Source organism: Rhea pennata, chromosome 2, assembly GCF_028389875.1.
Source record: "Rhea pennata isolate bPtePen1 chromosome 2, bPtePen1.pri, whole genome shotgun sequence".
Lineage (NCBI taxonomy): Eukaryota > Metazoa > Chordata > Aves > Rheiformes > Rheidae > Rhea > Rhea pennata.
In genome coordinates, this window is record NC_084664.1 from 40,931,235 (window position 1) to 40,955,544 (window position 24,310).

General features: G+C 35.5%; 2 protein-coding genes across 2 annotated transcripts in view; one reads left to right on the forward strand and one right to left on the reverse strand.

Moving 5' to 3' along the window:
• KAT2B (lysine acetyltransferase 2B) overlaps positions 1 to 18,484 on the forward strand; it is a 46,547-nt gene extending 28,063 nt beyond the window's left edge. Inside the window, exons 11-18 of the mRNA XM_062569315.1 lie at positions 2,865 to 2,991; positions 6,108 to 6,218; positions 7,878 to 8,021; positions 9,724 to 9,838; positions 10,595 to 10,631; positions 10,894 to 10,957; positions 11,055 to 11,139; positions 16,046 to 18,484. Coding sequence (XP_062425299.1) covers positions 2,865 to 2,991; positions 6,108 to 6,218; positions 7,878 to 8,021; positions 9,724 to 9,838; positions 10,595 to 10,631; positions 10,894 to 10,957; positions 11,055 to 11,139; positions 16,046 to 16,239 — 877 coding nt within the window. The 3' untranslated portion in view covers positions 16,240 to 18,484. The remainder of the gene's footprint in view (positions 1 to 2,864; positions 2,992 to 6,107; positions 6,219 to 7,877; positions 8,022 to 9,723; positions 9,839 to 10,594; positions 10,632 to 10,893; positions 10,958 to 11,054; positions 11,140 to 16,045) is intronic.
• A 1,416-nt stretch (positions 18,485 to 19,900) lies between these two features.
• On the reverse strand, positions 19,901 to 24,091 carry SGO1 (shugoshin 1). Its single transcript, XM_062567831.1, has 8 exons — positions 23,956 to 24,091; positions 23,670 to 23,866; positions 23,241 to 23,345; positions 22,513 to 22,577; positions 22,259 to 22,410; positions 20,766 to 21,617; positions 20,251 to 20,413; positions 19,901 to 20,042 (listed from the first exon to the last, which is right to left on the reverse strand). Exons 1-8 carry the CDS (start codon positions 24,089 to 24,091, stop codon positions 19,901 to 19,903), a joined length of 1,812 nt encoding a protein of 603 aa, XP_062423815.1.
• Positions 24,092 to 24,310: the final 219 nt, after the last annotated feature.

Below are 24,310 nucleotides of genomic sequence, written 5' to 3' on the forward strand. Positions count from 1 at the left end.
ATGTGGAGTGGAGCTTTGCACATGCCCACCCTTTGCCTGTCTTTTCAAGCTCCTGTAACTCCTGGCCAGTCTAATTGGAACATACCTGATTACCATCTAGGTGGCTGCATTAATAGGTCACTTATTAGTATGGGAAGGGGGCCAGAAGAAGGCTCCTTACATATGTTATACTTCTGGGTATTAGAAATGAAAATCAGAAAATAATTCTGGTGCCTGCTGGTGGATTTTGGACCTGCACTAACTTGTAGGTTGCTCCATCTTCTGTCTGTAATCTGCAGACAGAGGTGGGAAGAACCAAATGGCAGAAAAGACTGAAATTTTTCAGAGAAGAACTCGTAGGATCTATGAAGAACAGCAGCATGTAAGTCAACACTGGAGAAAATTTAGACTCACTCCCCACTAAAGTACATTGCTTTTCTCTTTAAATCATAGTGCACATTGTCTTTCTTGCTTTGGATGCAACTGTACAGCACAGGACTTGAAAAGAGGCATTTCAACTGCAGCAGTACCCACAGGGTACACTTGGACCTCTGCCCAGCCTCGGTGTCCTGGCTTAACTGTGCCTCAGCTGCTCAGACAAGGAGGAAGTTTCTTTTGCTAAGTTCGCAGTTATTTGAGCTCTGCCATTTCTGATGTTATCTTCCCTCTGGCTTTAGCATTATTTTTTTCCTTTTGTTTAAAACATTTATTTGGCTAATGACACTCCTTTGCAGTGTCAAGATTATCAGGTATCAGACCTCTCCTCTTTATTCAATACACTGAGGCTCTTTCTTGCCCTGATACTTCCTTTGCTGCCTTCTCTGAAATCTCCACTTTTTTGCTGCAGTACATTCTGTAAGCCTGCTTACTCTCAACCTGTATGCTCTCCCAACATTTTGGACTCTGGATGATTCATGGCCAAGGATAACCTAGGCCACAGTTCTGACTCCAGTGGAGCATACCTGTAGGCTTGTTGCATGTTGGTGTAGGCATCAAGGTGAACTGTAGCCTAGCTAACTTCAGCCAGCTGCTCTGCTCAGTTTGTGGAGGAATGCTGCCTCCACCAGTGGTGGTGCCAAACTCTGTCCTTGTGTCCAGTATGTTAGCAGCAGCAGCAGCAGTCATGAAAGCAATACTGGAACTATTTCCTTTGCTTTTAGGCTTGCTAGTGTTTCCCTTCTGATACTGCCTCAGTGCCAACAAACTCTGTAGCTGTTGGGTCCCCACATTCCCTGAAGCACAAGAAGCCCAGTGCTGGGGATTGTTGGAGAGGACTCTCTCATAGCACAAGATACAGACCTTGAGGACTTCTATGTTCTTCAGAGGGCAACAGCACTGAGGGCCAGCACCAATCCATAGACTCTTTTGCCTTGCCTTTGTGGAATGAGCACTGTTTGGGAGAGAAGGAGCCTTGGGATCTTTTCTGAGTTTAGGAGCGCTAACAGCACTGTGATTGCAACCAGAGGCTACTGATAGAAAAAGCCAGGTTCCCTGAAAACTAAACATCAAAACAAACTGTGAAGTAGTGACTGCTGAGCCACGGCCTTCTCCTATATTTCTTGAGGCTCTCCTTTATTGAAAGAGAATACTGTGTAGCAGATTGAGAGGAACTTCTGGGGGTTAAAGTGCTCTTCAGTTTAGATATCCATCTGGAGAGTAGTTGAGGATTAAGAAAAATGTATGCATATTGCTAGAGCAAAACAATGTCCTTTCTTGTGCCTTTGGCTGGACAACTGAGAACTCTGGTATCTACCACGAATTTCCAAGGGCACGCATTGGAGACCTACACTGAGTTGCAGTACACACAGACCTATGTTGTGTTGGAGTAGGAGCGCTGCAGTACTCTTTCCAAGTTTCTTTCAGCTATTACCTTACTTATTGCCATCTGTGATGCTCTTATTCCCAAAGTAGCTATCCTCACTGAATCTTATAAACAACTCAAAAATGAACAACTCAAGCATGAGGAAAAAAATTAAAAGCGCAGGATATTATTTTGCCATTGTCATTCCACAGATAAAAAGCACTAAAATAAATACAAGAAAATGAAGAACAAGTATAGGTGATTAGCCTTGATTAATAACAGCAAAAGAAATTTCTTAAAAAATCTTTGGTGGTCACAGATAAAATATAATTCCTCTTTGGGCTACCTGTTTTTTTGGAAAAGGCTCATTTTTGGCACCAATCCCTGCCCCAAACATAAAAAATATCTGCTGTAAATTTGCTTTATTATTTATACAGTTTAAAGAATCTTGTGTTTTGAGTAAGCTAGAAAAAATGTACAGCATAAGTCTTTCCCGACCTTGGGGATGACTGTAGAATTCTTGATCCCTTAACAGTCTAGACCACATTTCATTGTATCTTTCCTAGCAATCAGTGTAAGTGCAACAGAAATGGACGTTTATTCTGGTGTTGATTCCACTACGAACGGATGATTAGAAATACAAAGTATAATTTCTTGCTTATTGGAGACTAATTGCTATACAGAGTACAGGAATCTCTTAGGGCTTTCTGTCCTGCAACTCCGTTAATTTCTAATTTAGGGTAAAATCGTGCTGAGAGCTGTGTAGTATAGCTGTCAGTAACAGAGACAATGAAAGCAATGTAACTCCTTCTTTAGTGGCATTATCCTACTACCTAAGAGTATTTGTCAAGGCCAGGACTTTTTTGCACTTATGTGCAATAAAGACAAAGTTAATGATGAATTTTGTGGTAAACTCAAAGCATGATAGTAAAATAGTAACTCTTCTGTAGATACAAGCAGCTAACAGAGGTATACACAATTGCATTAGCATTACAGAAAGGAATAGAGTTTCTGGAAAAAAAACAAAATGACACATCTGTACTACTTGCATGAACTTAAGTACCTATTATTTTTATCTACTCAGGAAACACAAGACTCTTGCATTAATAAAAGATGGTCGTGTTATTGGTGGTATCTGCTTCCGGATGTTCCCCTCTCAAGGATTTACAGAGATTGTTTTCTGTGCTGTGACTTCAAATGAGCAAGTCAAGGTAAAAACAATTCTACAACTAGAGTTTATTAAGTATATTTGAGTTCTCACCAATGCATATGCTCTTAATTGTGTTAGGCATGTTGTTGAATATTGCTGAACAGGTGCAGAACTTGAAAGAGACAGTGACTCTGATTATACTATGCACTAATTAAATATATCTGCAGACTTAGAAACATCAATGTAATAGGATTAATGGGTATTAAAAAAAAAAACCCTTCCTCAACAGATAAATAGTGTTCAGTCATCTCCCATTCATAGACTACTCACTCCTCTGTCTTCAGCAATTGCTTCTCAGTGTTGTGTAACACCCCGCAGTTGACTGAAATATGTATTGATTGTGTGTGACCGTAATTTATGTTAAACTACTTTGTGATGTTAAATGACTCCATTAAAATGAGATATAAAAAAAGGTATACTTTTCATCTCAGAATAAGCATATACACCATTCTATAAACTCTTTTGAGTTCGTTTTTGCAAAATGTTCTCAAAGTGTTGAGAAGTGGCTGTTATGATGAAGGAATGCAGAGCACTCTAAATACAGGTGGAAATGTTCACTACCCCTTCCCCGGCCAAGGACTGCAGGTAGATGTAACTTTGACTATTTGATTCAGGATTTTGCCTTTAGATGGTGCTATATATTTTTCAGTTGAAACTGGTACAGCTGAGATGTGGATTAATTCAGAGTTTGTAACAGTTGAATGTGCAGAAATTGTGCGTTCTGTTTTGAAGGGAAGAGCTCTGGATGTGGAAGGGTAATGTAGTGATATTTGAAAGCCTGTGACAACTTCTAGTACTTCTGCTATATTTGATTTTATTAAACTTCAGTGCTAGAGAGAAATGCTCATGCATACTTAGCAATGGCCTATCATAAAAGCAATCAAATTGTTTTAGCAAATGCTATTCTAGGCCTGAATTGTTCATGAGAAGTGTTTTCTTTTACTAAAACAGCCAACTGCACTGCGAAGGTTAAACTGCCAAATGCATGCTGTAGTTGTCTAGGGTAACCTAAAATGTAATACAGCAAGCAAGGGACTCTGAAGAGTGCCTAAGTTGCATATACGTACGAGCATCTTAATGCACAATTTCTTCTGCTACGCTTTGGGGTGCCTCATCGTACGTGCATTCAGGTGACTATTTCTGAAAACTGGCCTTCCCCCATTCCTTTCTGAGCAAGGTGGCCCCTAACAGCAGGTAACTGAGGAAAAGATAAATGTTCATACATGGGTCTCACTGCCTACTCTTGGTAAAATGGGAAAGAATTTCCTATTTTAATTCAGTTTGAGGCTAGGCTAAGGAAGATGAATACTGTTTTGCTTTAGAATTAGTTTTTAAAAGCTAAATGATTTCAAGGTAGTTTGACCCCATGTTATAAAATTATTTTAAATTTTACTGTACATGACATTTTCCCTTTAGGATTATTAGACTTTGAGAGTGTTTGTGCAGATGAATAAACTCTGAGAAAGCTATAAAAATGATAGATCAACAGAAAATATTTGAACTACTTATCATAATTACTGGAATGTCTTTGAGGCCCAAAGTTGACATTTGTTATCAGAGATTAGATGCTTAAGAATTACTGGAATGTATTGCAGTGTTTCAGGTGTAAAAAAAGAATGCCAGTCTCATACACTGTCACTTTCATCCCATTGATAAGAGGAAAGTAAAGAACTTGGCTAGCTCAAGTACGTCTGGTTTGAATTTAAGGAAAACATTTTTTTTCATTAAAAATATCGTTTCAGAGTTTCTCCTCTTTAAAGAATTCTTGAGAACTTGAGTTTGCAGTTAGAAAGTCCCCTCAGATCTTGAGCACTTCTGTGTTCTGGAAAGTGCTGTGTGACTTAACTTGCCACCAGGTGTCAAGCCACTTCTTCATATTAAATACCACGCGTGATGTGCTGCTTTGACAAGTAAACATATGGCTTTTAATGACTTCCTTAAACTAGACGTATGAGATCCTCACTTTAACTATCTGAATGACAGATGTGCCAAACACTAGCTAGAAAGGGAAGACTGATGCACAGATTTTGTACTGGTAGTACAGATATAGGTAGGTTTTTCAAGCGTGTGTTATTATTATTATTTTAATTCAGCTTCCAGCACTTACTTAATTTGGTTTTATCTAACTGTTTCCATCTTTAAGGCTATTAAATTGTGAATTCTAATTTACTTTTTGTCATACATACATAAGTAAAGATTTTTCTCAGCTTTCAAGAAAAGAGTACCCCAAAACACTCTGTGTATGTTTCTGGAAGTATCCAATTATTGTCCATGATGTTAACAGTTGGAACTGTTTTTGTAGGCTTTCCTGTCTATTTTACATTTCCTCATCTTGAAGCAGAAGGGGAGAATTATAGCTTACTTGGAAATGTGAATAAATGGAACCTTTTATTTACTTTGGGACTAAATGAAAATGAAAATTATTCCTATGTGCAGTCAGAAGGCATTTATTTGATTGTGGACTTAATAATTTTCTGCTTCTTATTATGGTAATAACTGTTTAAGTATTCCCTTTTATGCCTTATGACAAGATTATAAAATCTTTGAGGCAGAGGCTATTTCTGTTACAGGTGTAAAGAAGTTGATAAGATAGAGGCCTTATTTTAGACTGTGGTTCTTCTAGAAACAACTGTTTTGGCATTTCCACTGCCTTGTAATTTTGAAATGATATGGCTAAGAAAGAATGCCCTCTTATTAAAACATTTGTAATTTTGTTAACGGTGAAATATGTGATCATAAGTAGTTGATAGTTAACTTAGAAAAAACTGTGTTTGCCTAAACTACAACTTCCAGAGCAACAGACCTTTTAGAGTTGCACTTTACTCGTAGAGAGAGTCTGGGTTGTATTCTATTCTAGATTAAAAGGGAGTCAGAAACTAGAAGCTATGACATTTTATGTTCCCTGTTAGGTAATAAAGATACCCTTCCAAGGCTGAAAACACTTTGAGCTTGGGCACACCTCACTAAGTTAGTTACCAGAAGGTCTTTAGAATAGGATTTAGAGGAAAGGTGGTGTTTGAAATGCCTATAATTTGTAATATCCCATGGTCTACAGCTTTTAATATGTACAGATGCAGAAGGTTTCATAATGGCTTTTTCCTCATGCATTTCACACAGGGTTATGGAACTCACCTTATGAATCATCTGAAGGAATACCACATTAAACACAATATTCTCAACTTCCTCACATATGCAGATGAATATGCTATTGGCTACTTCAAAAAACAAGTAAGTCGATTTAAGAAATAACTCAACGCGGGAAGTAGACATCTAGTAATGATGAGCTAAGCAACTTCACACACTGAAGAGATTGGATAAAATGCATGGTGTAGTTTTATGTGTAAGATGTGTTTTTTTTTTTTTAACCTATGCTAAACATGCTCAGTATCTAGTATGATACTGGCTTCCAATGCGTTTTATTTTGAGGGAAACTTAGGACTAAGTGTACTGTATAGCTTGTAATTTGTCAAGTCTTAACCACACAGTAAAATATGTCTAGGCTGCCTCTGGACTTCCTTCATTCATTTCCTTCACTGTTTCTGGAAGAAGTGTAAAGTTGGACCGGACATACTGGCTACAGGCTAGAACTTGCCTATCTTGTTCTCACAGCTGCTTGTGGTTTGAATCATGAGGTTCAAGTTCAGAAGAGTGTGATGTCTAATCTGTCAAATAGATTCAGTAGGTTAAATAGATGTCAGTTACCTGGTTGGAGGGTACAGTGAAGACAGAGCCAGACTCTTTTCAGAGGTATAGAGCAGTAGGACACAAGTTGGATAGTGTGAAATTCCAATTAGGTATAAGTTTTTTTTTTTTTGTTGTTGCTGTTTGTTTGTTTGTTTGTTTTTTTCTGTGAGTGCATGGAAATACTGCAAGACATTGCCTAGAGAAGTTGAAGTTGTGGAATCTCTGTCCTGTGAAGTGCTCAAGCCTGGGCTGGACACAGCCTGGAGCAACTTATGTGATAAGACCTGCTCTGAACAGCACATGGGACTAGAAGACCTCTGGAGGTCTCTTCCAACCTCAACTATTCTGTGATTTTCTGAATATAATTAGTACCACTCATTCTTCATGCAATCAAAATGAGTAAAAGATGTTTTCTGCTCTTAGATCAGTGCAGACAGACCCTTTTCACCTCTGATATATCCTTTCCCCAACTGGAAAGTTGCTGTGTATCTATGAACGTTTACTTACAGAAATGAAGCCTTTTGTGGTAAATTGTAGTACAGAAGTACTGGTTGGGTTTCTGATTTTGACTGAGGTCTCATAGATACCACTACAAGAAAAGAATAAAATGCAGCCACGCTGTTGAGTCCTAATCTGCCTTTTTTTTTTTTTTTTTTTTTTTTTTTAATACCTTGGGGAGTTTTTTTTGTTTTTTTTTTCACTTAACTTTTGAGTTGCACAAGACTGGAATATAGCCTTTGGAACTTCTCTTAGGGTCTAGTATTTTATTTTTCACTTGAAATACAAATGTAAAAACTATCTTTGTTCTTTCTAGCTCTGATATTACTGTAATCTTTGGACAAAGGTCTCATTAACTTCAGCAGAGGCTCTTCTTAGTTGATGGCTACAGTACTGGCATCTTTTTAATATTAAAATATAAAATTATTGGAAAACTCCAGTAAATTTGTCTGGAGAATTTTTTTTTCTCCATGTCTTTACCTCCTTTCTCTCCTTCCTCTTCCTATGCATATAAGCAATTAACTGTTATATAAAGTGGCTCCATTAAGAAGGTGTTTGCAATACCATAAACCATGGTTTGTAACCTATTCCATCATATTTTCTGTATTTTAACCTTATGATGTTGTAAACCTTTCTAGTTTTTCATTTCAAACCAATATAAAAAGAAAATGGCATCATGACAAGTTATGTTTATTTTTTCTGCAGGGTTTCTCCAAAGATATTAAAGTACCAAAAGCAAAATATGTTGGCTACATCAAAGATTATGAAGGTGCCACACTAATGGGATGTGAATTAAATCCAAGGATTCCCTACACAGAGTTTTCTGTCATCATTAAAAAGCAAAAAGAGGTAAAGGCTGAAGTGAAGAACTGAACAATATCGTCAACAGACACTTCCAAAATCACACATTTAAGATGATTTCTTAGTTTTAAAATAGTTCAGTCAGTGTTAGATTACATCTCTGCTTTTGTACTTAAAACATTAGATAGTATATTTTTATTTGGGTAGATCTTTTAGTCAAGTCTCAGTTGCCATAATCTTTGCAGTTGAAGCATTAAATGCTACCCTTTTAGCTCTACACAACTGTTGAAAAGCACTGATATTTTGAGCAGTATTTAATAACTGAATGTATTCATTTTAGATGATAGCTAAGCAAAATTTTGTGAGATTTTTTGATTTACTCTGCAGCTTTCTGAAGTTTTTTTTTGTTTGTTTTCCAATCGCTGTAGTGTTCATTAAAGGTGACCTTTGAAGAGAGTGTTTGTACCACATGTCCTGTGCCTACCTGAAAAAAGGATTTTATTTATTTATTCATTCATACATTTATTTATGCAAGTAATGCAAAAATCAGGCATTGTGTTAAATTCCAGGTTGTCATTTTTTCAGGTTAATGTGATATGTCCTTTATTTAGCCAACCATAATTTTCCATATGAAGTGGGCAGCTTATTAGCGAATAATAATAAAGAAATTTCCTGCTGTGTTTAAATACCTTCTTGGGTACTGAAAAAAATATAAGCTGCAAGGGTAACTCATTCTTTCAAGATTCATCAAATCTCATTTCTTTTTTCTTCTCTTTTCTTTTTTTTTTTTTTTTTTTTTTTTTTTTTTAAAAAAGAAGCTTTTTTTATCAAACAATCATTTTCCTTCTAATAGAACTATATGGTCCACACTACAGAAGGAAAACTATCTGAGGGCTATACATTTTTTGAAGTCACAAAAACTTCGTACTTTCACTTGTTGGGAAAGTATTGGTCAGGAACGTCTATATAGTACAAGTCGTCATTTTTCCGATCTTGTTTGTGCTTGGGTGAGTTGGGTTATTCTTCAGATCTCAGCCTGCTTCAGAACCTGTCACCTTTCCCATGGTGAAGGGATTTTATGGGGGAAAAAACAGACTTATCACTCCATACTATGTGTTAGTCTGTTGCAGAGGCTCATCTGAGGCATGCTCCACTGCAGTAATACAGCACTAGAACCAAACCATTGATGTGTCACTTCTGAAAATTTGATTTAAGCACTTAAGTTAGTTTTGAAGATTGTGGCTCTGGAGCAGCTTTATTAGCATGCTCTGTTTTGCAGTCTCCACTCTCTGACTTGGTGAACTCTCCACATTGTTCCAAAGCAACTGAAAACATCCCATTGGGCAGTAAAGTGCCTTGCACCTCCAGAGATCCCATGGCTACCAATATGAGAAAGAAAACTGTGATTATAATATCATACAGTGATCTATGGCTAGTATCTTCTCTGAGAACAAATACATACTCCTTTAACATGTCTATTAGAATTGCCCGTTTGATACTCAAACTACGGATCCAGGAGTTTATTTTTTCTGCTGGCCTTGTCTCCAGAATCAGTGTTAGGCCAGGTGGCTCTTCGCTGTTACTCATCAACTTTAATGGGAGCCTTGAGTGTATAGGGACCATAAGATTGGGATGCTGGCATGTTTCTGTTCATCACAATCTTGTATTGATCCTCTGTCATTCACCTTTCAAGCAAATTCTCTGTCTTGCCTCTCAAACTCTTTTTTGTTTCTCTGCTTTGTTATTACAGATCATTAAAAAGCTAATAGAAAGGAAACAAGCTCAGATTCGAAAAGTCTACCCTGGCCTTTCTTGCTTCAAAGATGGAGTACGGCAGATTCCTATAGAAAGCATTCCTGGAATTAGTATGTATTAACCTATTTTAATGTAGAACAGAAGTAGAACAGCTCAAGAAATGTTCAAGACTAGAAACACTATTGTAGACACGTATTTCTTTTTGATAAGATATAATTGTTTTGGTCTCTTAATTTGATTTCTGTGAAGATTATGTTTCTACCATAATTAATGTCTTCAGGACTTCCCCAGGGCATCCCAGGCTAATGCTCTTTTATGTACATGTTTAATTTTGTTTACATGTGACGCCTCTTTGTTTTGTATCACAGTGTAGACAGCAATTTCCCTCTGGCACCACTGCTATGCACTCAAATCCTGTATAGGGACAAATTCTGTGCTAAATATGGACCTATTTGGAATAGGACAAAGCAAAATTAAAATTTATGTATCATTGTTTTTTTCAGTTGTCTCTTCTGCAATTTATTCTATGTCCCTAGGGAAACATACAAGATAAATTTGACATCACTTATCTTTACAAAAGTTGTAATAAATACGCATTTAATTATTTTTTTAAAAAAAGTGATGTGTTTCCTGTAGGAATAATTTAGTATCTCTTGAAGCAGTCTGGAGAAAGGGTCACGTAGGAAATCAAATGGGCCTGGAAGCGAGATTGCTGTGGTTTTTATTAGGATTAGTTTTTAATAAAACAAAGCAATTTTATTTTGTGGCATTGCTGAAATGGCTTATCGTTCTAGAGTTGCATTAACTCAATTAATGTTTTGACCTCTTGTAGTTCTCATATAATCTTAAATGTTTTTGGTATACAGGAGAGACTGGCTGGAAACCAAGTGGAAAAGAGAGAGGGTAAGCACAAAGAAAAGTGATGAAGTAGTTTTGAGACTTTGAGAAATGTCTTCAGATGACTGAGAAAAAAATCATTTGAAATTTCCTTCCATCCATTGGAAAACAGAGATAAATAATCTGCAATGGACAAGCTCTTAAGTGTTTTTTTATTTTGTTTTGTTTTCATAAAATGCTTGAATTCATGGAGTTGCTTTTAGGTAAGGGGCACGTTAAAGGAATGAAGTTTCAAACTAATCTTTTTGTATTAATATTTTCTTTCAAGTAAAGAGCCCAAGGATCCGGATCAGCTTTACAGCACGTTAAAAACCATCCTGCAGCAGGTGAAGGTGAGTGCTAGTTCTATTTTACCTTCTGTAAAGATTTTTAAATGATTTATGATATAGAGTATCCATATTAGATACCTTACTTTTTTCTTTACCAAAGAGCCATCAAAGCGCTTGGCCCTTCATGGAACCTGTGAAGAGAACAGAAGCTCCTGGATATTATGAAGTTATAAGGTTTCCCATGGGTAATGACATTAACATTTTTTAAGTATAGAGTTAAAAGATCTTTATAGCTGGAGACTTAGCAGACAAATAGCAAACTAATTGTTTCATATATTAAAAGATATATTACTTGCAGCTCTGAAGTGCCAAGAATACAGTGCTGTCATTTGAAATTCAGGACTATTTTCTGACCTTTGTGAAGCATCTGTGATATATACATGTAAAATCTTAGTATATCCTAGAAAATCCTAGCAAGCTCTTAAACAGTGCAGTCATAAACTTTAGGACTGAACTAGTTTATGTGAGCTGTAAGAGTATGTTTTTTTTGTGTGGTGACTGGTCATTGCAAAGCCTACTGATATGTTAAAAAAACCTGAGGCAAACTTTCAGGAATACCTGAGTGTTTGAATTGCTTTGAAAAGGTATTTAAACTTCCTAAATCATATAGAGGAAAACTTTTCAAAAGTACCAGGTATTCTAATTAATACTTAATGTAGAGCTCACTTCAAATGAAGCTTAACAAAGTGATTCATGCAGCTGATTATAAGAACCTGATTTATAACTTTTAACTTTGTATTTTCAATCTGACAAAGGTGTCTGTATCTTTTTTTTTTTAATCATACAGCTATTGTTTGTGCAGTATTACTTGCAAAGGGAAGTGCACAAATGCTAATAATATTTTTTCTTTGCTTTTGACTGGTGTATGATATAATTTATATGATTCAGTGCTGTCCTAAATAGATGCTTGTTTCGGTTTGTATTGTGGCAGATGTAAAACTGAATCCTGGTATTTCTTCATGAGTAATACTCATCCTCATCTTTCTGATTACATTCTAGTAATGTTACTAGAGAATTAAATTCAAGGTCAGTGCAGATTATTATCAGTCAGTTTCTCAGAGAGGGAAGGTGTATGTAGAATCCTTGATTGTGCCTACCTGTTCGCCTTGATGATTATTATATTCAACTAATCATTTCCAAAGAGCAGATAGGTGTGTACTTTATAAAAACAGTAGTCAGCTCCCTGTATCCCTGATGCAAGTGTATTCTCTGCCAATGAAGAAAAAGAATATTGTGCCGTCACTTGGCAAAGTAGTCCTTTTCTGTTTTTCTGAGCAGCGGCTAGATGGCTGTTTGCACCTTTCTGAATACACCTTTTGGGGGTTATGAAGAACTTGCTGCCTGGGTTGGCAAGCCTAAAGTAGAAATAGTGTCTGTACTTTTCTTGCCTAAAGAGGCAAGAAGGGAAGGGAGGGTAAAAGCAGCTCTCATTTTAGGATTAAGCTGGGGTCTGTGTTTTGGTTTTCCTTCCACCCTCCCCGCCCCCAAGGAAGGAACCTAGCACAACTAACTCATATTTTGATTCATGATCAGCTGCTGCTTTCTTGCTGCTCTCATTACCAGCATAGTGATTTTCTACAAAAATCCCTGATGTAATTTCAGTTAAAAAGAAACAGCATTGCTTTCTTCTTGTGCTATCAAATACAAAACTTAACTTTTGTGTTTACATTTCTGTATAGGAGAAGTTGTAGGATGTTTGAGAGATATGGCTATAAATTTTTTTACTACCTCCTAAGGTCACCTCTTATGTATGTAGGGTTTTTCCTTTTCTACTTCGTTAAGTGCTCTTGCACTTAACTATTTTCAAAAGTGCTTTTTTTTTCCCTCTTGTTTGTTTACTGCATGGTTAAGTGGGAGATGGAACCAAACTCTCACTGTAGTCACTGGAGAGTGATTTAACTGACCAGGGAACCAGTGTCTGCTTTACAGGGAGCTGAGCAGCTCTATACCAGGGTTAAACTGTGGACATACAATTCATGCGTAGGCACCTAAATCTGAGACTTAATGGGAGCTGAATCTCGTCTAGAGCTTCTTCCTTACAGCTGTAACAGCTTGCTGTTAGGCTTCATCAGACAAGTGTATTATGGTAAAACATATAGTTTTGTCATATAAACAGCTTTCTCAAAAAAAGGATGAATTCTTTTTTAAGGATAATTTTAAGAGAAACAAATCTTTAGCTAGAAATTCAAATGATGAAAAGCATTGTGTGATTTAAGCATAGACTTAATGCAATTATTTCACAATGCTGCAGCTTTTTTGGCACACACAAACTGCACTCATTTAACTACATCAGTGCAGTCCCTTGCAACAAGCCCTTTTATGATGATTTAGGAATGTCAAGTGATTTTGTGTATGCTGATGATAAGGCGTCTGTTTAAATCAATTACTCCTAAACTGATTTAAATGTCCATACATGGAATTTCTGAACAAACTTAATGAGTACAAACATAATGAGGTTTTTCAGTTGATAAGGCTTAACTATTTCTGCTCGGAAGATTTAATTCTCAGCAGTTGACTATTCATATAGCATCTAACTTTGGTGACTTTGAGCTGCTGGTTCTATGTAAAGCAGGAGCGAATCAGGATGAGACTAAAGTATAAATCTCTTCATTTGCTCAATGACAAATACCTCATTAAATGCCCAGAAATAATCCCTAAATTCTGCTCAAAATTTGGAGTTCTAATACAATGTTTTTCATTTTGGTTCTTGGGATTTCAGGGAATGCTTCTAAAGGTCTGTAACTAGGAAAAGGGGGCCTGGAAAATGAAAGGTGAAGAACCTTTGTTTTAATGTTGTTTTCATCTTAAAGTGTTATTTTTATATTATACTTACATGCGCTCTGGTATTGTTAAAACTTTACCATAGTTTTGCATTATTCTCTTGTATATTCCAACTTAGTGTATATGATGAATGCTTAAAAAATTGGTGACACATTAGCATTGAATTATTTAAAACATTTTTTGCTATTCAGAAATAATTTCACATTTGAATGAACTTTTTTCTTCCAAGCAGTAAATGACATATTAGAGAAGTCATTAATTTTTTCAATTGTGTGATTTTATTTTTCTCCAATAATGGTAATGTGAGATCTGAAATCATTGCATTAGTATTTCCCAAATGAGCTTTATTCAAAGGCTAGATAGAAATGCTTTTGAGGCCAAATACAGAAATGCTTCCAAACGCTTCTTGCAGAGATGGAACTGAGCAATCTGATAAGAACCTGAAAAGGTGCATGTGATTTATGAATCTGTTTTCTCAATTGGTCAGTGTTGGGTTTTTTGTTTGTTTGTTTTTGTTTTTTTTTTCTTTACAATGTACAGGGAATGTTTAGCAAAAGAAAGCAGATTAATATGGGAATTTTAGTAGCTAAGCAGTTTCACACTTTCCCAAACAGATGTTTGCTATTCACATTTTGCTTAGATAACTTGAAATCCTAGCTCAGTCTACCACTGTAATACCTTGATCTGCATAAACATTATTGGTTCTAATTAGAAGAGGCCTAACTGTATACTAACTCTATATGCTACTGAAGAACTTCTTTTTTAATTACATATTTTACTCCATAGGACTGGAGGCTTATTAATCAGCTCTTACATAAGACAAATCCATTAGCGATAAGACATACTAGAATACATTCTGCAGAAGTCAGTCAGAGTCTGTGCTAACTGGAAAATGAGGGAGGAGCTCAAGAATTCTTTTTTCTCAAAGTACTATCAGGAACAGTAAGTCTTCAGCTGCAAAACAGTAAACAAATTCACTGTACCAGGTTGCAGAATGAAAATAGCCAAATATCAGCTCAGAATTTTTGGCTTGTTATTAATCTGAAAAAAATAGTGTAGATTGCCGTTGCTTTTGCAAAATGTTGTGTAACACTAGTGAATAGCAAAGGATATATAACTGGAAGAGGTGCTTGAGAGTATCCAGGAAACTTAGATTTTCCTTTCTTAAATAATTCCTTGCAGTCATCTTGATAGTGCTTTTCTCTATTTTTCCAAATCCAAGTCTTAAAAAAAAGACTGAGGAAATATAGGCTCTGTCACTTTTGATATATCACTTTTGAAACTGTACTATGTTCCGAGATTTAACTTCTTTGCTGTGGAAGTCTTTAGCTTCTGCTTTGCTAGCAGTGCTTGTTGGTAGTAAGACTTTTGGTAGTAAGACTTTTCTATTTTAGATATTTCTGTTAAGATTCACAAAGGCGCTGCTGAAGCTCGAACTCAAATACTGCTGTGAAATAGCTGTTAGAGCATCTGAGATGAGAAGTGTCAAGGCGTCCAGTGCACCTCCCACTTCAGAATTCCTGTGCTCATTCCTAGCACTTACTGTGTAGACCAAGTTTTAAAATTCCTTGTAAGAACTACCAGGAAATGAACTGTGTGGAGAACACTGAGGTGATTTATGTATTTTATGGATGACAAATTTTAGTATAAAGGAAAACATTTTTAAAATAATATTTTGTAAGCAGTAGTAGTTTGTACTGTACTACAAAGGTGCAGAGATCAATTCTCACATCACTTTCTGAAGGGATACATAACTATAACTTTGAAGCTGTAACTAAAATATATGTAGATTATGGAAAAAAATAAATCTTCTCTTCAAAGCCACAAGTATTGTTTGCAGTATAGACATGTCTGCTTTCTGCTGTTTGTGCTGAAGCAAGTATGTTAGTTAACATATATTCTGTCATGTCATCTGATTCCTTACTTACACGCTCTTAGGGCCCCCTTGAACAGAGTTCATTGTAGCTGTGCCCCATACACAGCAATTAAGGACACCTAATACCCACCGAAAACATAAAGTAGTGCGGGAACAGAAAAGCGATGCTTTATTCTTTTTTTTTTTTCTTAAAAAAAAAGACTCTATATGATATTATTCTTGTAGTAAAATGTTGCTTAGTTCTAGGGGCTCAGTTGATGCTGTCTAAGTTAGAAGTTTTCCCATGGATTTACAAGGTATCAGGATCAAGGTTCAGATTAGGCAAATCCTAGCTTTGCCATCGGTTCATTTTAAATGGCAAAGTGATATAAAGGGATATTACATACACAAAATATATGTATCAAACAGTGCTAATCTATTTTTTTCCTGTGCAGATCTCAAAACAATGAGTGAACGACTCAAGAATAGGTACTACGTGTCTAAGAAATTGTTCATGGCAGACTTGCAGCGAGTCTTTACAAATTGCAGAGAGTACAACCCCCCCGAGAGTGAATACTACAAATGTGCCAATATACTGGAGAAATTCTTCTACACAAAAATTAAAGAAGCTGGATTAATTGACAAGTGACACTTTGTCTTTTTTACAACCAATCAGTGTGCCTACTTTACGGGCAAGGGAAGCTGTTATATTTTGGAGCTGTGGGACTTCCAAGTTTTCAAGAAACTTCTGTTTAATAATTAGCACTTTTAAAAACCATTTTAGTTTTGCAAACATGTATTATATTGAAGTTCAAAAATTATTTTATTAAAGTGCTTTATAATGTATTTAAAATTAATGAAAAATTCTTTTGTGTGCCCATTACAGTATGTTCATAAGTTTTTCAGCTACAGCCTCAAAACATGTGGGAAATTGCACATGTTTGGGAATATGAAGAAAATTCCTAGACAATGAATGTGAATGTTATAGCTTACCGTATCTATTTGAAAGGGTTTTTTTCCATTAAAAAAAAAAAAAAAAAGAGAAAATAGCAGTTGGGAGTGAGGGTCTGAAACATGTTTCATTATATGTTTTTTTATTTATAAGATATTATTTTGTAAAAGGATTGGTTGAGAAGCTGTGAGAGAAAGCAGTCACCTCTGAGAAAGAACTGCTGGAATCTTTATGATAGATGCAAGTTTTTCTATTGATTTGGGAGTTTTGAGAAATATTTTACCTGAAAATTGCAATCTCATAACCACTAATTAAATAAAAATTTGGTTAGATGTGTAATGTCATAGTGACTTGGCTTATGCAGGACGTAAGTACACAAATTAACTTCAGAAAACCTGGTTGGTATATATTAGACTTAATTTTAATTGGCTTAATAGGGATAAGGTTTTGATGCACTTCATGATCCACACCATTGCCTACTCTCAACTGATAAATTCTTTAGATTGTTAAAGTAGAGATAAGATGATTGTACACAAAACTAGTCAATATATGACAGCTTTTAGCTTATATATTTCCCTCTGTGGTAAACTGGATTTTCTACCAAGCTTTATTGTAAATACTTACTAACTGTGATTATTTACACCCAGGAGCATATTAACATTTTACAGCTCATGTTAGTATATCATCATATATCATGAAATTGGGCACTTATATATATATATATATTATATATATATATTTTGCTGCTTACACTACATTTAAGAGGTACACCTAACTTCCTAATGGAGATCAGTACAAGCCAAAAAGCTGTCAACTGACATTTTCTAATTAAAGTTTATAACTGCTTTTGTGAAGAATAAATTTAACTTTTATTCTTGGTGTTTTGTATTTACAGGTATTACACTGGTAAAGTTCAATAGTGATAAGGTTGGAAAAAAAACAACCTTATGTTGTATCAAAGAATATATTCCTGCAAAATGCCTGTGCAATGTTAAATTACAAGTTGACTCAGTAAGTATGTGAGAACCTACCTGGAAGTAGTGTGTTACACAAGGTATTCAAAATGTTAACACTAGAATTGCCTCAGTGTTTCATATGAAATTAGCCTGGTCTACATTTGAATCTATAACTAAGGTACAGTGAGAGCGTTGTTTTATAGCTAGTACTGGATACTATAATCCTATTTTGTAGATTGGGCCTACAGATGCACCTGTTAAGCTTGGTATCCTGTGAAACTTTGTTATTTTCAGAGTAGATTTTCTTATTGTCTTTCAACCAGATTGTCTCTTCTATATTGGAACATTTGTTTTCTAATTTAAAAATTAATATTTTCATAGATACTGTGCAATAAAGTTACAGTAGGATGTGGTTTTGCAAATGCTTTAACAGCTGATGAATTTTACATTTGTAAAATTAATATATTGTACTGGTACAGAATAGTTTTAAATTATATATATATATATATATATACACACACACACAAAACCCTATTTTTTTGGTCTCTTCTTTCACTATTTTTTATACTGCATATATACATTGAGCATACAATGTACAAGAGTGCAGCAGCTGAACTGTTGAGAAAGCTGAGGAGTTCACTGGGAGTATTTAAGTGTTTATGGCCTGCAGTATAAAATGCTGTGAAGAGTCCGTATAGCATCCCCAGCTTCATATTTAGCTACAGTGCTCTGACTCTAGTTGTGCTATTACCTCAAAAAATTATTTGGTTTACCTGTTCAAAAGCTTTGATTTATTTTTCCTCTTACAGAACATGCTCTGTGTTCTTTTTCTTTTTCTAACTAAAAAGCCACTTATTAACACCTATGAAACTAAAATCCTGTCCAGTTTGAGCCTATACTTACCTATCATCAACTACTGTTACTCAAATGGTACACTTACTTACTTTGCGTACTGCAAATAAACCTTACATCTGTCCAATACCTGACAGGTAATGACAAAGTGTGAAGAGTTGTTGTTTTTTTTTTTTTTTAATCCAAGAATTAAGGTGTCACATAAAGACATTCCACGAACATTTCAGAAAAGGCTTAGCTGTATTTCTGGGACAATTCTAGGGGCATAAACCAAGAAGAATTAAAATCTTTCCTACTTTTGAGATTGAACTGCAGTGATTCATCAAACTCACTTAAGCAAAAATGTCCACTTGCTGCTGTCCTTAAGTTAACAGCAGTCACAAGGTTCTGTTTGCTGAAAGACTATCTGAAAATTAAGAAATCATTCTGCCTAAGTTTCTATAGTGCCAAAGGTTTATATTCAGATTTAGAATTTTAGGGTACCAGTGTTCTTGTGCCTATGGAAGTGGGATTGGCAAGACTGTTACCCGCTTAAATTTTGAATGCAGCTTCCCTCTTACTGTATTCAAGATGTAACCTGTTATATTTTTTTTAGATGTTTCATAAATAGCATTTTTCATTGCTGCACAAACTTGAAGTCTTGCTGGACAGTTTCTATTGGAATTCTTCTAGCATATTACCTATTGTGATATGAAGTGGTAACAGTTCAGGTGTATTGGATGTTCCCTTTAAATAAATTTGCAGATTTGGGCCAAAACCATGATATTCTACAACTCCATAAGAGCAAAGACCTGCTTACAGGTCTTTGCTTCCATAGTCCCTAGGACTATCACAGAAAATTAGACAGGACAAAACAAATTTATAAGTTTTATTTGATTTGTTAACTCATATGCGTAGTACTACCAACCAACTCTAATTGCCAATTTTGAGCTCCAGCTACACAAACAAATTACTTGCTAATGAACATGCTTATACTGAACAAAACGTGGGAGGGAAGGAGAACACTGGGTTGCAGTCTACCTACAGCTGATCGTGCTACTTTGAATATTTTATTTGAAGCAGCAATAGAAGCCATGCAAAAAGAATGCCAATCACTTCCAACTTCTTTTCAACACTAAGACATTTATTATGAGCTTCAATGTGAAACTACAACCTTGACATAAGCAAGATCTATACAAACATGATTAAAAAAAAAATCCAATGAATGATCCTAAACACAGTTCACCTATGCCAGTCACTGTGATATCCAGTATTAAAGTTACTAAAGATGGAAAACTCTCTTCCAGCAGATGTTTGACATACCCACAGTCTCATAGTGCAGGAGTGCCTTCTCCCAAAGGAGTTTGGGCAGAATCTTCTGATTTAAGATGGTAGTCTTGTGTCTTCAGTACGAAAGATTTCATTAAAAACAAGTCACTGGGTTAACCTTAGTTTTATATCCCTGGTAATAGACAGCTAGACATAATTGCATATTGTATCAGATATTATTGTGTAAGTTTCCTGGGTAAGAATTTCATTTCTTCATGATTTCACGAGTGTGACAGGAAACCTCAACGACAACCAACAAATTTCTCGTTGTATTTTGACAGATTTTTTCTTTTAACAGAATGGCGTTTAGCATCTTTTTTCTGCTTGAAAATTGGAGAATTCAGAAAATGTGTGTCTGTAAATGGATCTCCTCTCCTAAGCTTCCTGTAAAAAGAATACAGCAAGATTGAATTCTGTTTTCCTCCCTCCATTTAAAGCACTTCAACTTCAAACTAGTAATTTCAATTTTACATGAACTATTTACTATTATTAACATCAGCCCCCTCTTTGAATGTTAAGAACTTATTTTGAAATTTTATGCATTTGATGAAGTGCCATGAACTTCATATCAACCTGAAATTAAGGCACTTACACTGCAATATTTGGTTCTTTATAGCTCACAGTAAGAGTACAGCTTCTCTTGCGTTTTGGAGCTGGAGATTCTTCACCTTCTGGGACAAGTACATTCCCAGTGAGGAGTGATGAAACAGTGTTGGTAACGTCACAAAGTCCACGAGATGGTTCAAAAGACTGCCCTGCAAAAAAAAAAAAAAAACACTGTATCATTTATCATGTATTCATTTATGATAATTTGAGCAAATATGGATCTTAAAGACAATGTCTAGAAATATACTAGACATGAAGTTAACTCTCAGCTATACCTATTACTTTCCGCTTATTTACTCTTACTCTAAAGGTAAAATGATCAACTTTGAATATTTAAGCTTTTTAAATTAATTTGCTGTGAGGAAAAATAGAAGAATGATTTTAATGCTTTTTATAAGATCATTCCAGGTGTATTTACAGATTTTAAAAGCTTAAATCCTTGAAGCAATGTACCTCAATGAAATAGAAGAACAATAATTACAGAATAATTTTCAAACTTACTAATAGACTTGTCATTTGATTTACTGCTTTTAGTTCCTTTTTCATTTTGCAGTGTCTGCTCACGCTGTGCCAGGCATCTTTTAGATCTTGGTCTTGCATGGATTGGTGAGGTATCTTTTTTACCCACTGAACTTTTCTGGTTTTTTGATTTATTCGTATAAGGTACATAGAGGCTATCATCTGAATCTTCTTCAGTATTGCTCGATTCAGTGTTATCGGGTAAATCTTCTTTGTTATCCACACCAGTGTCTGTGTCATTCACTTTATTTTGTCGAAAAGGCGTAACATGAACACACTCTTCAAAATGAAAGTCATAAGCATCGCTGGAGCCACCCAACAAATCCAGCTTTTCTTTGGAAGTTTCTTTGCCCTGTCTTTTCTTTGATCTTGGTCTGGATATATTTTTGGTCCCTTCCAGTTTTCCCTTCTGATGCTTTTCTTTCTTTACTTGAGAGTATTGTCTGCTTTTATGTTCATGTTGTTTAAAATCAGGCATCTTGTCTGAATTGACCTGAGCAGCTGCAGAATCTACCAGCTTCAGCTCCAACTCTGAACCTGCCTTGTTTTTATTCAACTGAGAAATATCCAAATTTATGTTTTCTACAGTACATTTCTCTAGACTTTCCTCAAGTCTAATTTCATCCTGTTTAGAAAGCTCTCTTGTTGAATGAGGTGTTTCTGAATGGTCCAAGACAGCAGTGCAGAGTTCATCATGAGTTCTTATTTTTGAATAGCGACGCCTGGTGGACACACTTTTTGGTAACCTATTACCAAATCGCCTATCCTCTTCACTTGAAGAAACATTTTCCAACACTGATGCTTCATTATCCAGATGGAAATCAGATGTTTGCCCTTGTAATTGAAGATGGAAATTCATATTAAGCTAAATATTAACAATCTGGAGAAGTTTTGTTCTTATTCTGAAACTATCAACAGTTAAGACTATTAGAAGTTTTTCAGAAGATTTGTGCAATCTGTTATAGGGCGATCAAGATAACTTTTAAGACAGCCTCTAGAGAGCAGTTCTTAAGTATACTGTAGCATGAAGATTTTCCTCCAAACACCCATAAATTATGAAGTTCATAAATGAATACAATTAAGTATAAAAATGTTACAAATATGAGTATAAATACATTTATATAACAATTTATAGTTTTTTTTTAATATTTATTTTCCTGTATGTTTTTCTTTGTTAGCAGTCATTGATTGCATGAGTGGTAATATACCACTAACATTTAATTTACTCTGCTGAGCAGTTTAGTTGGTAATGAAACTAGACTGAAGGCATACAAAAAACTTTTTCAAGTTCTTTCCTCATTTTGCTAGGCATCTTCATTCAAAAAGTTTACCTTTTGCTGACATTATAATAACAAGTGAAAGTTATTTCACAATTACTTCAAAAGCAGTTTTAAACTTACATTTTAAACTTACACTCACTTTATTTTTTAACTTCAAAATGGAATAATGTCTGATTTCTACTTAAATTTAGGTACCTTTGTCAGGAACTGTTTTGATTAAGGAAATGGCATTCTCAGATTCCTGGCAGATCTCTGACATAGAATAAGCCAGCTTATTTCCACCACTATCAGCCTCCATCTCACTTTGAAGTACACAGTCATCTCCATTAGCAAAGGGAGAAGGTTTTCTTTAAGAGACAATGAGACACAGACTTACGTTACATTGGATTTCTTTCCATTCAGAAAACTTTACTGTAAACAATTCTTCAAACATTACAAAATGTACTTACACAAAACATATTTGTTCTGCGACACCAGATTTATTTTCAAGCACTGAAGAAAACGCTCTTTGGTTCTGTCGACAAAATAGATCCTACTGTGATTAAACATCTAAAGCAATTTGTACCATGTACAAATTCTAGACAGGAGCTAAGTTACACACTGAAGGGCCAAAGAGTCCCTGGACTATTTTTACTTTCTTCATCCTATTTCCTAAAGACATTGCAGTTATTACTACCTATTCAATTCCTAATTTTTATATTTGCTTGATACTGGCCAGTGAATTCCAAAGGAAAGTAAAAATTTCAAAGTCGCTTATATTCCAAGATCAGCAATACATCCTGATCTCTTCAACACTTGCATAGGCAGCAACCAGTTGGCAAACGTGCAGAAGTGTTGTGGAATCTCACGTAATCAGCTACAGCTTGTCAGCACAACCACCAGACCAATCAAACAGCAGATGGAGTAAGGAACTGTGAGGAAGACACAGGCGACCAGAGACACAAAGCTATAGAAAATCTGGATGCCTCACTTCATAATAGAGTTTCAGTCCCACTAACAACCTATCATACACCACCACAGTGAGACTCCACCCCATACTGGGAAATGTGAGACCAATCTTGCATCCAAACTAAAGCTTAAATCTGAAAACTATGTGCACATATGCAACAGGAAAAGGGGAACAGGGTAAGGGGAATATTTAACAAAAAGTCTCCCACAGAAAGGAAAAGGTACTTACTACATCTGTGGAACACAAATTCTTTACTGAGCCAAGGAGATCAACAGAGTCCAGTAAATTCCGAGAAACTTTTGAAATTATCTCATTCAAGGCTGACAGTCGAGTCTAACAGAGAAAAAAGACAAATAATATTTGCTACTATTACATTCAACTACCGATGTAATATCCTCTCACCAAACATGTATGTGGTATCTTCAATTGTGCTAAAAATACACAGAGCATAAATTTTGCTTACAGAAGAAAATGAAACCAATAATTATATAGTTAATGATCAGAGCAGGTGAAGATACAAGAAACCATGTTCTGCGTATTAAGTTAGCTTTGTTAGCTTTTCAGGAAACATTTAAATTCATAAAGATACCAGGGGATTATTTAGGGTAGATTCCGATGCCCAGCTTCACTGAATTATAAAGATACTATGAAAAATACCTCAACAGATCCTTGTGCTTGCTCAAACCTAAGTTTCCTTTGTAGATCAAACATCTTAACCTTCAGACCTTGGTACTCTTCTCTTAAATGAAGGATGGTAGTTTGGGCTTCCCTCAGTTTGAGCTTTTCTTCTTGCAATGCCAGAGCTAGAGCTCTGTTATTTGCTTGGATACTCTTCATTTGCATGGAGCTGTTGGCTGCAACAAAAAAAGTGAGTATTTCAACTTGGTTAAATAAATAAATAAGCTTACAAATATTGTGATTTTAAGATATTTAAGTATCTTACTTGCTATTTTGCCCTTCGCAATCGAGATCTGGTTAATTTTACCCAACCTCATCCATTTCTGGTTTCTTTTCTCTTTCATTCGTTCTTTTATGTCTTCCAGACTGTCTTTGAAGGGTTTTTTCAAGTATACAGCCATCTTCTACCTTTAGAAATGAAGAGGGCAAATAATAAGCTGCTGTAGTAGAGTGCTCCTCAATACCAAAGAGTGCAAAGAAAAGCTCGTAGTGCTTTTTAGTTACATGTGCGTATATAAAAAGAGATCTAGAAATGCAGGAACTGCACAGAAATGGTCATTTCCGATTCAATTTTGGCAGAACGGCTATCGTCGCGATGACGATGTGAGCAGCAAAGCCAG

What these genes read in the sequence shown, in the direction of transcription:
- SGO1 (XM_062567831.1), bottom strand. Translation starts at nt 24,091, where the DNA reads ATGGCTGTATACTTGAAAAAACCCTTCAAAGACAGTCTGGAAGACATA. An exon ending in AAGCACAAGGATCTGTTGAG is followed by an intron (nt 23,346 to 23,669) that starts GTATTTTTCATA and finishes TTTCTCTGTTAG; the next exon opens with ACTCGACTGTCAGCCTTGAA. An exon ending in ATTTGTGTTCCACAGATGTA is followed by an intron (nt 22,578 to 23,240) that starts GTAAGTACCTTT and finishes TTTTGTCGACAG; the next exon opens with AACCAAAGAGCGTTTTCTTC.